The sequence below is a fragment of the Erpetoichthys calabaricus genome, chromosome 13 (assembly GCF_900747795.2).
Source record: "Erpetoichthys calabaricus chromosome 13, fErpCal1.3, whole genome shotgun sequence".
NCBI lineage: Eukaryota > Metazoa > Chordata > Cladistia > Polypteriformes > Polypteridae > Erpetoichthys > Erpetoichthys calabaricus.
In genome coordinates this window covers 29,836,081-29,849,938 of record NC_041406.2, presented here as the reverse complement: position 1 = coordinate 29,849,938, position 13,858 = coordinate 29,836,081, and the positions used below count along the sequence as shown (strand labels likewise).

At 37.3% G+C, this 13,858-nt stretch overlaps 1 protein-coding gene across 1 annotated transcript in view; it reads left to right on the top strand.

The window, feature by feature from the left end:
• Positions 1–13,858, top strand: part of trappc9 (trafficking protein particle complex subunit 9) — an 845,084-nt gene that overhangs the window by 158,930 nt on the left and 672,296 nt on the right. Inside the window, exon 16 of the mRNA XM_028818061.2 lies at positions 5,312–5,464. Coding sequence (XP_028673894.2) covers positions 5,312–5,464 — 153 coding nt within the window. The remainder of the gene's footprint in view (positions 1–5,311; positions 5,465–13,858) is intronic.

The window sequence follows — 13,858 nt, the reverse complement described above, 5'->3', positions numbered from 1 at the left end:
TGACATTTTCTGTATTTCAGTATATTTCAGATATCATTTCCATATTTAAATAAATCCTAAGATGTATTTTGAGATATCAAAGAATGATAATTTGGATTGATGTACACCTTAACTGTGTTTTTTATGCCTCTGTCTATGGATCTCCAGCTGTCTGGCAAGCCTCTTCACATTTTTCAGTTTATTGAACTTCTATACCCAACACAACTGAGTTTGAAATAACACGATTGACTCATTTTATATTATAGATGTACTGAATAAAGCCGAATGTCTTTACTCGTAGGATATCTCTGCAATCCTGTTTAGTGATTAGTATTACTGTAAGTGCTTTCAGCTTGGGGAAGTTTCCCCAAAATGTGTTGTTATTTCAGGTTTTTTCAGACAGTCAGACAAGTGAGATCTTATAGGACCTGAAAAAACGGGTTTTAAGTCTTGTTGCAGAGAGTGACTGTTTCACTGCCTAACAGCATGGACTTTCATGTACGGGGAATGCTGAATCAATACTAGCTCATTTTACTGACTAGGCTGCCAGAATGCATCAGATATGATGTGCCTGTTGTGGTATAGAAGCTAGTACACATATAGTTTTTGTTTTCATTTGTTTCATCTCCACTTTGTATTTGGAATAGAGCAATACTTGGGCTATATTTTTAAAATCCACAATATGTATTCATTATGATTATTGCAAATATTCCTCCTTCTCCTCCAGTCTTTTATTCCTCCTTCAGATTCACCCAGGGGCAACAGAAACTAAGTTTATACTATAATAAACCTCTTCAAAATGTATGCTTTAGGCTTTCCAGAAGTAAAAGTGAATGTCATTGTGCCTCTTTCTCTTCACTGATCAGCATGTGACATTTCTAGCATTTTTATGTGGTGGTTGTGTTCAACTTTCTACAACACAAACCAAGCAGTAATTGGTTTCTGTGTTTTTAGTGGTTTATTCTCTGTTATTTTCAAGCTCCCCTTTAAAGGGCTATTTTTATTTCATTCCTGACTTAATTATGTTTAAATGCATAGGTTACACAATTTGACATATTTAATAACAGAAATCTCCCTCCTAGAAAATAGTATTTTGTATAATTGTTCATATTTTACAAATAGAACACAGCAAAAGTTTTGAAATGGCATTTCAGTTAAACTTCGCTTATCATTACCTTTTCTCCTACCATTTCTAGAATTTCACAGATTCTGATTTGAAGGCCTGCAGGTTGTAACATTCCACTTCATTACTTGGTAACTAAATGTTCCTGTGGTTGTCAGTGCAAAGAAACACTTCTTTTTATTATTTTGAAATTTATACTTAACTTGCTTCATTCTGTACCTTATTGTCTCGGTCTTTGTTGAAGACCTAATTTTATATGAATATCTTTTAATTTTATGCAAGTACTTTTATGGGATGCGCAATCCGTTGTAGTAGTGGGGTCACCATGTACATTTATTTTTATTTTGATAGTTCAATGTGTGGCGAGCGGCTGGGGGCGGTACCCAGCCGGGACGCCCGGAAGGACCGGAGGAGAGATTACGCCTCCTCCAGACCACGAGGGGGCGACCGCCCTGGTGGCTATGGGGACCACGGGAAAGGAGCATGGAAGCTCAACCCTATATGGGCCTGTGGTCATTGCCAGGGGGCACCCCGTTGCCTGAAGAACCCTGGCCCTCAGCACTTCCGCCACACCTGGAAGTGCTGGGGGGAAGAAGGCCAGGGACACCCAGAGTACTTCCGGGTGCACAGCCGGCACTTCCGCCACACCAGGGACTGCCGACAGTAGCTCATTGGGAGGCACCTGGAAAAAGGGGCCGCTTCCCTCCATTCGAGGGCTGGAGTCGGGTGGAAGAAGTACAGAGCTTGGAGGAGAGGGGTGGAGGCGGACCAAAGGAGAAAGGCATTGCGAAGAGGCCTGGACTTTGTGGGTGAAAAGTACGGGAGTAGTGGGTTGTGTGCTGTCACTTGTGTAAATATGTACAATAAACGTGTGTGTGGTGTTAACCCTACGGTGTCCACCTGTCTGTGTCCGGGCCGGCTTCCACAAATGTAAACATTTTAGTTACCAGATTCTATACTTTAGGTTCTGCAGTTAAGGTTTTTGTTGACACACAAAGAACTGAAATGGAAATGAACAATTGAAAGTTCTCTTTACTTTAATTTTAAAGCAGAAATTGTTTTATTCATGTCAATAAATTATCTCAAAAATTTTGGAAATTATTTTATGCTCATTTGCTATTTAATTTACAGCAAGATGTGTTTAATTAATTAATTAATGTTGAATTTTAACAGGTAGAAGTGCATTGATTTTTTTTTTAATTTGTGACATATTTTTGTGGTAGATACAATAAAGCCTAATTTTTGGTGATTTTTTTTTCATAATTTTTGGTAATCTTAAAAAGGATAAGATTGCTATTTTTCAAACTGACATTATTTCTTCACAATCATGGTGTGTATTAATTTGTCACATAAATCAGTGATCTAAAGTGGAGTGTTTTTTTTTTTATACATTTTAAAAGTACTTTGTCTGTCCTTGCAGCTTACACTAAGGCTCTGTGGAACTCCTCATCCATACATGATAGAAAAAACCTTAAAACCTACCAAATCCATTCATTCTTCAAGGCAAAAATGCTGCTGAGTATTGATCTTCATCTTGAGATTACACACATATTGTAAAACAGTGTATTAATTTGCTTTTTAAGAAGGAAAAAAAACAAAAGTAAACCATTATTGTAATATTCAGTCATTCTAATAGGTGACTGGCTGTAAACCTCATGTCTTCGCCAGCTTCCCTGTTCGTCTTACTCCACGGGTACCCTTGCTTTCTGTGCTGTGTAGACAACAAGGCAAGAATAATAAAAAATGACACTTATAATCACATATATTCTTACAGTATAGGGAAGATACTGCTTCTTCGGACTGGACTAATAAAGCATGCATGTGCTTCAGTTAGAATATTGAGGTCATGTAGCAAGCAGTGAAGTGACAAAAACTGAAGAGAAATTATAGCCATACATCTAGTGCTTGAACAGGAGAAAGCCAGTATGATGTATTGGTGCATACTGCCCCACATCAAGCTCTGCATACATCCATACATCCATCCATCTTCCTAACCTGCTTATACGGAGCAGGGTCGCAGTCCATCTGGAGCCTATCCCGGCAGGCATGAAACAGACACAATGCAGGACTAGGCGCCAGTCCTTCACAGAGCTGATGGTTATTTCATAGATTTATTAAGAAAATATTTTCTCAGTCCTGGTTTAATAAGTTGTTTTGCATCTTAATTTTCTAACTAAAATAGTTCTTTGCCCTGTACATATTTAATGGATCACTGAAATCTACCTCTAAAGACATCAGTCTTTATACACCGATCAGCCACAACATTAAAACCACCTGCCTAATATTGTATACATCTTCCTCGTGCCACCAAAACAGGTCTGAACCAACAAGGTATGGACTTCACAAGACCTCTAAAGTCCTGTGGTGTTTGGCAGCAAGAAGATCATTTAAGTCCCATAAGTTGTGAGGTAGGGCCTCCATGATTTGGACTTATTTTTCCAGCACATCCCACGGATTTTTGATTGGATTGAGACCAAGTCAACATCTTGAAGTCTTCACCATGTTCCACAAACTAATCCTGAGCAATTTTTGCAGTGTGGTAGGGTACATTAACCTGCTGAAAGAGGTCACTTCCATTGGGAATACTATTGCCATTTGGATTTATGTAATCTGTGACGATCTTTAGGTAGGTGGTGTCAATGTAACATGCACATGAATGGCAGGATCCAAGATTTGCCAGAAGAATGTTCATCTCTGGTCATGGTGGGCGGCTGCAGTGGCTGCAGGTTTTCAATCTAACCATCTTCTTAATTAGTGAGCCGTATTTGCTGCTGATTAACTTGTTTTGCCTTAGTTTTTAACTGATGTGACTCAGACCCCATAGTTGTTTCTTTTTCCTTAATGAGCAGACAAACAGTAATGAGATACAAAACAGGCTATCACATGACCAGCTTACCAGAAAATAAAGAAAGGTGAAGGTCTCAGCCATGTTGGTCTTCTCAGGTCACCAAAACATTTTGACAGTGGTCTTAGAAAAAACAGAAAATCAACAGTCTGCTGTGGCAGAATGAGAACAGCAACAAGTTGTGATATTGAACATTGGCTTTAATTAACAGCAAGAACTGGCTTCTTATTAAGGAACTAGTTGGAGTGAAACTGGCTGGAGTTTGGCGTTCCAATTTAGCTGGTCACCTGTTGGCTGATTTCACGTCTCATTTCTGTTTGCCTGCCATTTAATGAAGAAACTAATCAATTCAGAGGACTGAATCCTTAAAAGCAGGGCTATTAAAATGAAGGGAAAAGGAGTTAAATAGCAGTGAAAACTGCTTGCTAATTAGGAAAAGGGTTAGAATGAAAACCTGCAGGCACTGTGGCCCACCAGGGCCGGAGTTGGACACCCCTGGCCTAGAGCATTACATGCATTCTTGCCATAATGCATCCTGCTGCCATCTCATCCCCAGGTAAATCACGCACATGCACATGGCTGTCCACATGATCTAAAAGTAAACACGATTAATTAAACCAGGCCACCATCTTCCATTGCTCTGTGGTCCATTTCTGATTGTCACAGGACCATTGTCAGCACTTTTGGAGGTGAACTGGGGACAGCGTGGGCACTCAGACTGGTCTATACCTACGCCGCCTCATATGCAGCATCCTGCGATGCACTGTGTGTGCGGACTCCTTTCTGTCATGGAAAGCATTATGTTTTTCAGCAGTTTGCTACAGTGGCTCTTCTGTGGGATCAGACCAGAAGGGCTAGCCATTGCTAACCTTACATGTCGGTGAGCCTTGGACACCAATGACCCTATCACCAGTTTGCTGGTTGTCCTTCATTGGACCGCTTTTGATAGGTGCTAACAACTGCATATCAGGAAAACCTCACAAGATCTGCTGCTTTGGAGATGCCGTGACCTAGTTGTCTAGACATCCGAATTTGGCCCTTATGAAAGTTGCCGAGATCCTTACCTTTGCTCATTTTTCCTGCTTCCAACACATCACCTTCAAGAGCTGACTTTTCACTTACTGTCTAATATATCCTAACCCTTGGCAGGTGCCATTATAATAAGATATTTGATGTTATTCACTTCACCTGTCAGTGTTTTTAATGTTGTACCTGATCAGTTTGTAATATATCCCATCCTTCTTTATGTTTTGTATTTTCTGTGGTGTGTCACATTGTCCTCAAAATGCTTAAAATGTTTGTGTCAATTACTGCACACCCTATAGTTTTTTGTTTTTTTTTTAATTTGTGAATTCTTTTAACAGAGAAGCTGTTTGGTGATTTTCTTACTTGGAACTTGGATGAAGTCTTGTCTCAGCTTCCACTGAAGCCAGGTCAGGTGGCAACTTTAACAGTTGGCATCAGAGTAAAACTCGACTTTTCAGGACAAGAGAGTATGCTTCAGGACCTTAATGATGGTGAGCATTTTATATGCCTTGGAGTCTTATATATTGTATAAGTTAAATTTCTTGTTGACAGTTATTTTTTGTTTCAAGAAGAAAAATATATATATGAGGTTGATTCTTATGTTTCGTATAGTTTAAATTTTAATTCATATACATATTTGTTAAATTATTCTCACTCTGTAAACACGACTGTGGTACTATAAACTTGTTCTCAAGAAGACAATTAAGATAGTGTTTAATTTATTAGTGTAGGGGGAGCTCCCAAACCTTCAAGTAACAGCTTAGGTAGTGATGACAGATATCTTTTATTGTAAAACAATAAATATACAAGAATAAAGTAACATATGAAGAATGGAAGAACAATACATTACAGTAATACCTTGGTTAATGAATCCTTTGAGAATGAAGCCCCTTTATGTCAAAGTTGGCATAAAATGGGCTAGGATGCATGTGCAAGTTCAAGTACCTTTCTGACAGAGCACTGCAGAAGTCATTGTGCAGCTTTCCTATATGGAATGGTTGTTTACCGTTTATATTGTGCATACTGTATAACGTAAAGTAAATATAAGTGAGGCTTAGGTTTTTCAAACATATTATACTTATTTTAATATCTTTATAAACTAATATATATGGTTTTCCCAGTATATTACGAAGAAGCTAAAGTGCACACTATAAAATGGGTAGAAGCTAGAATAAAGAAATGCCATACACCAGAGTCATTGAAATTAGCCCCTGGCCATGAAAGGAGTCAGTGCAGAGCGTGGAAGTGGGGGTGTGAATAGAGAGGAGTTGCATGAAACTAGGAGGTACTTCTCCATGTGCTAAAATTCATTGGCCTATTTGCATGGCAGTGGGTGAGTATTCTTAAGGGTCCTGGCATGGTTCAAATAACAGAGTTGGGGAATGTCAGGCAGATGGTGTTGCCTCTTGTCACAAGTGAGTGGTATGATGCAGAGCTGGCGGCATAAATGTGCAGGCACAGGAATGTGCATTGTGGAGTTTCATGGAATTGGCCCTGGAATATCAGTGGTTTTGGCAGTGGTCTTGGTGGCTACCTACCAAATGCTCAAAAACACCCCAGGCAGATCCTTACAATACTTATTAGTATTCCTCCTGTGCACTATATTGCGATAGTCTTTTCTGTGTGAATGTGTCTAGTTTCACACTCAGATATACAGTGATCCCTCGCTATATCGCGCTTCGCCTTTCGCGGCTTCACTCCATTGCGGATTTTATATGTAAGCATATTTAAATATATATCGCGGATTTTTCGCTGCTTCGCGGGTTTCTGCGGACAATGGGTCTTTTAATTTCTGGTACATGCTTCCTCAGTTGGTTTGCCCAGTTGATTTCATACAAGGGACGCTATTGGCAGATGGCTGAGAAGCTACCCAACTTACTTTCTCTCTCTCTCTCTCTTGCGCTGACGTAGGGGGGTGTGAGCAGGGCGGCTGTTCGCACACCTAGACGATAGGGACGTTCCTACCCTCTGTGTGCAGCTGCTTCCTGAAGGACATGCTGCACGGTGCTTCGCATACTTAAAAGCTCAAAGGGCACGTATTGATTTTTGTTTGAAAAACAAACTCTGTCTCTCTCTCCCTCCTCCTGACGGAGGGGGTGTGAGCTGCCGCCTTCAACAGCTTTGTGCCGCGGTGCTTCGCATACTTAAAAGCAAACAGCCCTATTGATTTGTTTACATTTACATTTACATTTACAACATTTAGCAGACGCTCTTATCCAGAGTTTTCCTCTGTCTTTCTGACAGACTCTGCTCCTGACGCGCACTACTTTGAAGAGGAAAAATATGTTTGCATTCTTTTAATTGTGAGACAGAACTGTCATCTCTGTCTTGTCATGGAGCACAGTTTAAACTTTTGAAAAAGAGACAAATGTTTGTTTGCAGTGTTTGAATAACGTTCCTGTCTCACTACAACCTCCTGTGTTTCTGTGCAAATCTGTGACCCAAGCATGACAATATAAAAATAACCATATAAACGTATGGTTTCTACTTCGCGGATTTTCTTATTTCGCGGGTGGCTCTGGAACGCAACCCCCGCGATGGAGGAGGGATTACTGTACCTAATTTGAAAAACTAAACAACATTGACACTGTAGTCAAATAAAATAGCTATACTGTATAAGTAATTCTTGATGCACAAATGAAAAAAGTGTTAAGGGTTAACATTTTTGAAGAAGAAATCAACATCCATATAGTTTTTTAAAGATGAGTTTAAAACTTGTGGTCTTTTTTTAAGTATTAATTCCTTCTAATGATATCCATAACCATACAGGTTAATTATGCTCAAAACTTGTTGTTCAAGGTAGAGTCACTTAGCCACAAAATATATATAGATTTGCAAACTTACTAATTCATGACTGTCTGAAATTTTTGAAATTAAGCAGAAAGGGAAGCTACAAAATTGTGACATTTGAAGTAATTGCAAACCAAACAAGCCATTTCTTGATGCAATGATTTTGAAAGAATGCTTAATAGAGACAGGAAAGATACAATTTAAAATATGGGCTCAATGAACTGTTACTCACTCCTATAAACAAAATACTCATGACTTTTTCTGTTTGATTAAACATGAAATCAGATTACTTAATTTTTATGTACAGTATTTGACAGACTCATTTCCTAATTTATAGTATATTAATCATAGTTTTATAGTTTTAAAATGATGTGCTTATTACTTAGTTTATCTCTAATTGTACATTTTTTTAATTTAAAAACTGTGGTTCTTTATCAAAATTATTCTCACATTCTTGCAGCATATTAATTAATATGGTAGATAGAATATCACAAAGGCTGAGTTATCTTAAAAAAAAAAATATTGTTAGTTGATTGTTTTTTTAATAATTTACTGTGAGCTTGTTCCATATGGCTCCCTTTGACCATGTAATCAGAAAAGTATGTTCTGAAAAGGAATTTATGGGGAGAAGTTTACATAATTCATAGGAGCCAGTAGTTGGTAGGTTAGAAACTAAATATCCAGCATTTGTGAAGTAAAATTAAAAAGGCAAGGGTTCATTTTTAAAAGTTCTCTTCTACATTTCCTCCTTGTTATTAATAAATTAATTAATTAACATTTATCTAATCCAATCTTAATCTTTCAAACTCTCAGGTTCAATGCATTGTGTATTCAGATCATTATAATATAAACTACTGCATTCTTTGAATTAAAGAAGCGTCTTGCTGATTTTCAGAGGAGAAGATTTTGTGTGTTGGGCACCAACCATTGGAAAGTGGAATGGTGGTGGTTTTGAACTTTGTGTACTTTGGTGTGTGACCATTGATACAAATTGATGGCAATATATAAATTTGCTTTGGCAAACTATTGCCACTATTTGAGTATGAGAGTGTGTATGTATGTGTGTGTGTGTGTGTGTGTGTATGTATGGAGTGGGCCCTACAATAACAACTTGTCTGGGATTGGTTCTTGCTTTGTACCTAGTACTGGTAGGATAGACCCCTGCTTCATGTGACTTTAAAGTGAAATATAGGTTTGTGAATGTTATGTGGGAATAGCTTGTGTTTTTGTCAGTAATTATAATAAATGTTACATTTACTTATAAATAAATGGATGTGGATCTCAAAAAAAAAATCACACATGGTGCATTATTTTAAATGCACTCTTTGACCTACTTAATCTAGTTTAGAATTGTGCTGGGGCCAAGATATATTCTGGCATTATCTCCTCTAAGTAGTGCAGTGAGAAAAAAATTTCTTCATGAGCAAAACTTTTCAGTTACATTACCTTTTGAGCATATTATGTCATATGTAGACATTTTTACAGATATGTGGCATGTTTATTTCAACTATCTAAGCACATATGATTGATTTGTTCATGTTAAAAAAAAAATAATAATAAATCGCGACTTGACTGAGTATGATTTTTGGATGCATTTCCAAAAGCACCTACTGCAATTGCCGTTATCTGTCTGTGTGTCTGTCTGCATAAAACAACTTGGCTCTCAGTGGAGTGCTGAAATATGAAACACTTGTTCTGGAAGGAAATTTATTGGGGCAGTTATATTTCCATTGAAATATCTTAACTACAGTGCACTTTACACGTTCTTGAAATGTCAAAATCCCCTATTAACAGCATTGGTGAATTTGTGAACTCATCTATCTTAAAACAGTCTGTGCATCTTCAACTGTGAATTAGTCTACTGTTTCAATTTCACCTTGATATCAATTACGTCAGCTTTTATATTTTATATATTTTTTTTTTTGCTCATTTGACAGTCGCTCCTGGCAACAAAGCAATGAAACTCCTGCTGTCGTGTGTGTTGAAGCAAGTAACACAAACTTACCTTTTGTAGAAATGTTTGAAAGGTGGTTTGGTGAAACTTTAAGCTACAGTGACTAAACTTGTACTCTGGGTTTCTGTTCCACTAAAAACAGCCTTGCAGCTGTTTATCTAACAATTTAAATAATCCAATATTTCTCTGGCACTTTTATTAATTGGCAGAACACCACAGTTATCCACTTTCTGTCATATTTGGTTGCAGACAACAGTTTCCGCTTGAGACTTCAGCACAAATTTTAAATTCCCAGTGGGTGCTTCTTTGAAAAGTACTATGTTTAATAAATTTGAGCTACAGTTAGCCACAGACCTTCCACATTCAGCAAAAACTAAAAAATACCACATGAATCTTTTCATTACTTGTGTTTAAATCTACTGTCTATGAAAACATCTTCGGCCACATTATATTGCAAAAATGTTTTTATGTATGCTACCATTACATGTAATTACATTCTGTTATCACTGTTATTTTTGAATATGACTCACTGTTGCAAAAAAGTTTGGACATGAGCGTCAGTAGGCTCTGCACCCTAGGAGCCATGTTACCCAAACTATTCTGTTATATTTCAGTAATTATTTGATGCTGATCTTTCTGATCACAAAATATGTAATTACGATATCAGTTAATGAGAAGAATTAATAATTAATTGCAGAATTACGGTATTTGAAGGTTCCTCTAGAGTGCCTCTTTCTCTTGCATGATTTGGCTCAAAAACCAATGAGCACATCGTCATCTCATAACAGGCTTAAGTTTTGACTTTGGTATTTGTCCATCCAGCTGTTTTAGCTCTAGACCGTCCTCAAGAAACTGTGACACACAGACTGGCACACACCTAATGTTGACATATCAATGTTATTGGTATCAGGGGACCCTAAAAAAGTAGAGATCCATTGAAAAGCAGGAGATCAAAACTTTTGATGAACCTAAAGCTTTTGCTCATCCCCCATAGATGAAAGGTTATGGTGGGGGGAGGGCGCAAAGCAAAAATGTAGTAAATACCACTGTGATAGCAAACACATTGATGAAGTGATTAATTAATTTGACAATGCTCCAACTTTCAAACCAGCTAACCAAGTTTCTCAATGTACCTGCACATTATGGCATTTGTACATGTTCTTAATTGAATAGATTTTCTTACCTCGGCAGTGACATTCGTGTCTCTGGTGACTTTTCCTATGAAGTCTGTAGATGGATTGGGAGAGCATGGGGGGGTTGTCATGAGGTCGCTGGAAAGGGGTGTGTGGCGCTCCCGATATCTATGCAAAAGGACAAAGGTCCAAGTCTTTAAGGTCCTGGTGCTTCCTGTCTATGTTTGCGAGACATGGACGCTATTCAGTATTCAGAGATGAAGACTGGACTCCTTTGGTACTGTGTCTCTTCGGAGAATCCTTGGGTACCACTGGCTTGACTTTGTGTTGAATGAGCGGTTGCTCCTGGAGTCCTGCATGAGGCACAATACCTGCATTGTGAGGGAGCATCAGTTATGGCAATACGGCCATGTGGTGCGATTCCCTGAGGTTGATCCAGCTTGCACGATCCTCATTGTTGAGAACCTCAGGGGCTGGACAAGGCTAAGGGGATGCCCACATAACACCTGGCTGCGGCAGATAGATGGTCTTTTCCGGAGTGTGGGACTGGACCACATGTCTGCCTGGGGGGGTTGCCAACCAGGAGCTGTTTCTTCGTGTGGTGTGTGTGCGACAATACACTGTACCAGTGCATGCTCCCCAACCTGACCTGTCCTGCTACACCACTGAAAAGCATATAGCCAGCTTCTCAGAAGCTAACAACAGAGATAAAGTTTAAAAAAGTTTTAAGGCTTACCAGTTGGCATATGCTGCCATTAGTAAAATGGACAGGTCACTGACTTAACCCTGAGATCTCTCACCAACTGCTACTTTTATGTAGAACTGTTAAACATCCATCATAGAAACCAAAATCTGTGGAACATAACTATAATGCAGTAACTATAATGCTTCTGAATTTCTTTTGCTATTATAACAGCTCTAAAAACTGCAGTTATGAAGAGCCCTTTGAATGTTAGACATGTTAATGTTGTTACCTCCGATTCACACGTGCTTTTCTTTAATATTCTTCACTATTTGTGAACTGCATTTATTTCTGTTTCGTATTATTAATATTTCATATTCATGGTGTGGGGTTTGTTTATTGTTGTAGGTTTATCAGTTTTTAGTATGTACAAATTTATTAAATTCTCTTGTAATTTTTGCTGGATGTCAAATCATGTGATGTTTCAACCAGGTTTTCCCCTTGGCTGGATTTCAAAACTCTGATTTATGTTTGTTTTTTTATGTTAACTTTGTTGATTATTTAGTTTCTATTTGTCCAAGTATTTTCTGCTGTGTTCCTTGTTTTTTATGGATGGTCCCCCAAGAGGTAGGGCCATCTGTCCATCACTGCAAGGGACTGCCCTTGCTCTGTAAAGGCTGGAGAAAACCTACAGTCCCTTGTGGTTCATCATATGTGCTCATGCTGTGCTGAGATTTGTTGTATTTATTCTGTGCTTTTTGTAATTTTTTTGACCTTTTGCTCTGTTTTTGTCTTTGCCAACTGAATTGTGTTTTGGGACTTGTTTGCCTCTGGATTTCCTTTGCCTTTTCTCTTGTGCTCCTTGTAACAAAGATTTTTTGTAAAAGTGAATAATTTTATTTTAAAAAATTTTACATTGTCCTTTTCATTACTAGCTGTCGTTTGATGATTTTCACCCCTCTAGTGGGCATTTTAAATGTTGTTTGGGACTGTTTGTGCTTAGGAACTCTCTAGCTCAAAAAATATTATACATGCTTATATTAAGAATAATAATAATTATGTTGAATAATCTACTATACAGTATGTTCATATGATTTGATAAGAATATATTATTACTGTGTGTGCATCATACATACTGTACATAAATATCATCCATAATTGTTCATTATAGAGTCATACATTTCTTTCAGTAAACATTTTATTATTTGATTCATTTTGTAATCCTTTACCCATTTTGTAAACTCAGTAGTTTTGAAAATGAAGCTCCTGCATTGCTCCCCTTTATATCTTTGATAATGAAATAACGTAATAAAGCCTGTCTAACTCTGTAAACGTTCTGCAAATGTATTTTGGTTAAAACAGTCAAATTATGTTACAGTGAACAACCCTCAGCATTCTCTGTCCTCCTCTCTCTTCTAACATGCTCATCATGTGGAGGACCCTTCTTACATTCAGCACCTGACTGCTCATACCTCATACTTGGATTTAGCAAGAGTGCTGGTTATCAATACAAGAAAAGTGTATGCAGCTTTTAGATGTAAAACTGTATTAAAATATGAAAGATTGATTAAAAAAAAAAATCAGGAATGTGCTTCCCTCGACTTTCTCATATACTGAGATAGAGGAAAAGGTCAACAGAACCACTTCCAGTCTAGGTCCAATATTTATCAAATATCATATCTCTTTCTTTCTCATCATAACAAATTGATAATATCGATGCACAATCATTTATCTCTATTTATAATAAAATTTTATATTAAAATACTATTTTCATGCTTGGAGAGGTCGAAAATGGTGGTGGCATTTTTTCATGATTACATATGCATTACCGAGATTACATGCAGGTAAAAAGAGTTATAGTCACCTAAAAACATAGAAAAAGTGTTAGTATTACTGTATATAATAATTGTTGCAATAAATTGCTATAGGTAAAACTGCATTTAGCTACATTTAATTATGATAATGATGGTGGAAATAAAAAAACTAAAATCATAAAATTAAATGTATTACCAGGAACACGACAGGGACTTAACAGCTTATTGTTCCCATTGCTTCTTTATATTTAAATGTCATGTTCAATGTTTACATGTTATTGTTAAACTGATGGTATATAAATTAAACAGTTATAAACGTGTTCATGATATTAAAAACTATATATTTGTATGACACAAAAAGTTCAGATGGTTGTTTAAATAAAATACTAGTTCCGGTTGAGTAATTTTTCTCAAATTTCATATCTGTTCACTTTTTATCATTATACAGTAAATATCTATACAAAATTTGAATCATCTTTCTGTAATTATAACCATGGTTTACTTAAAGATTT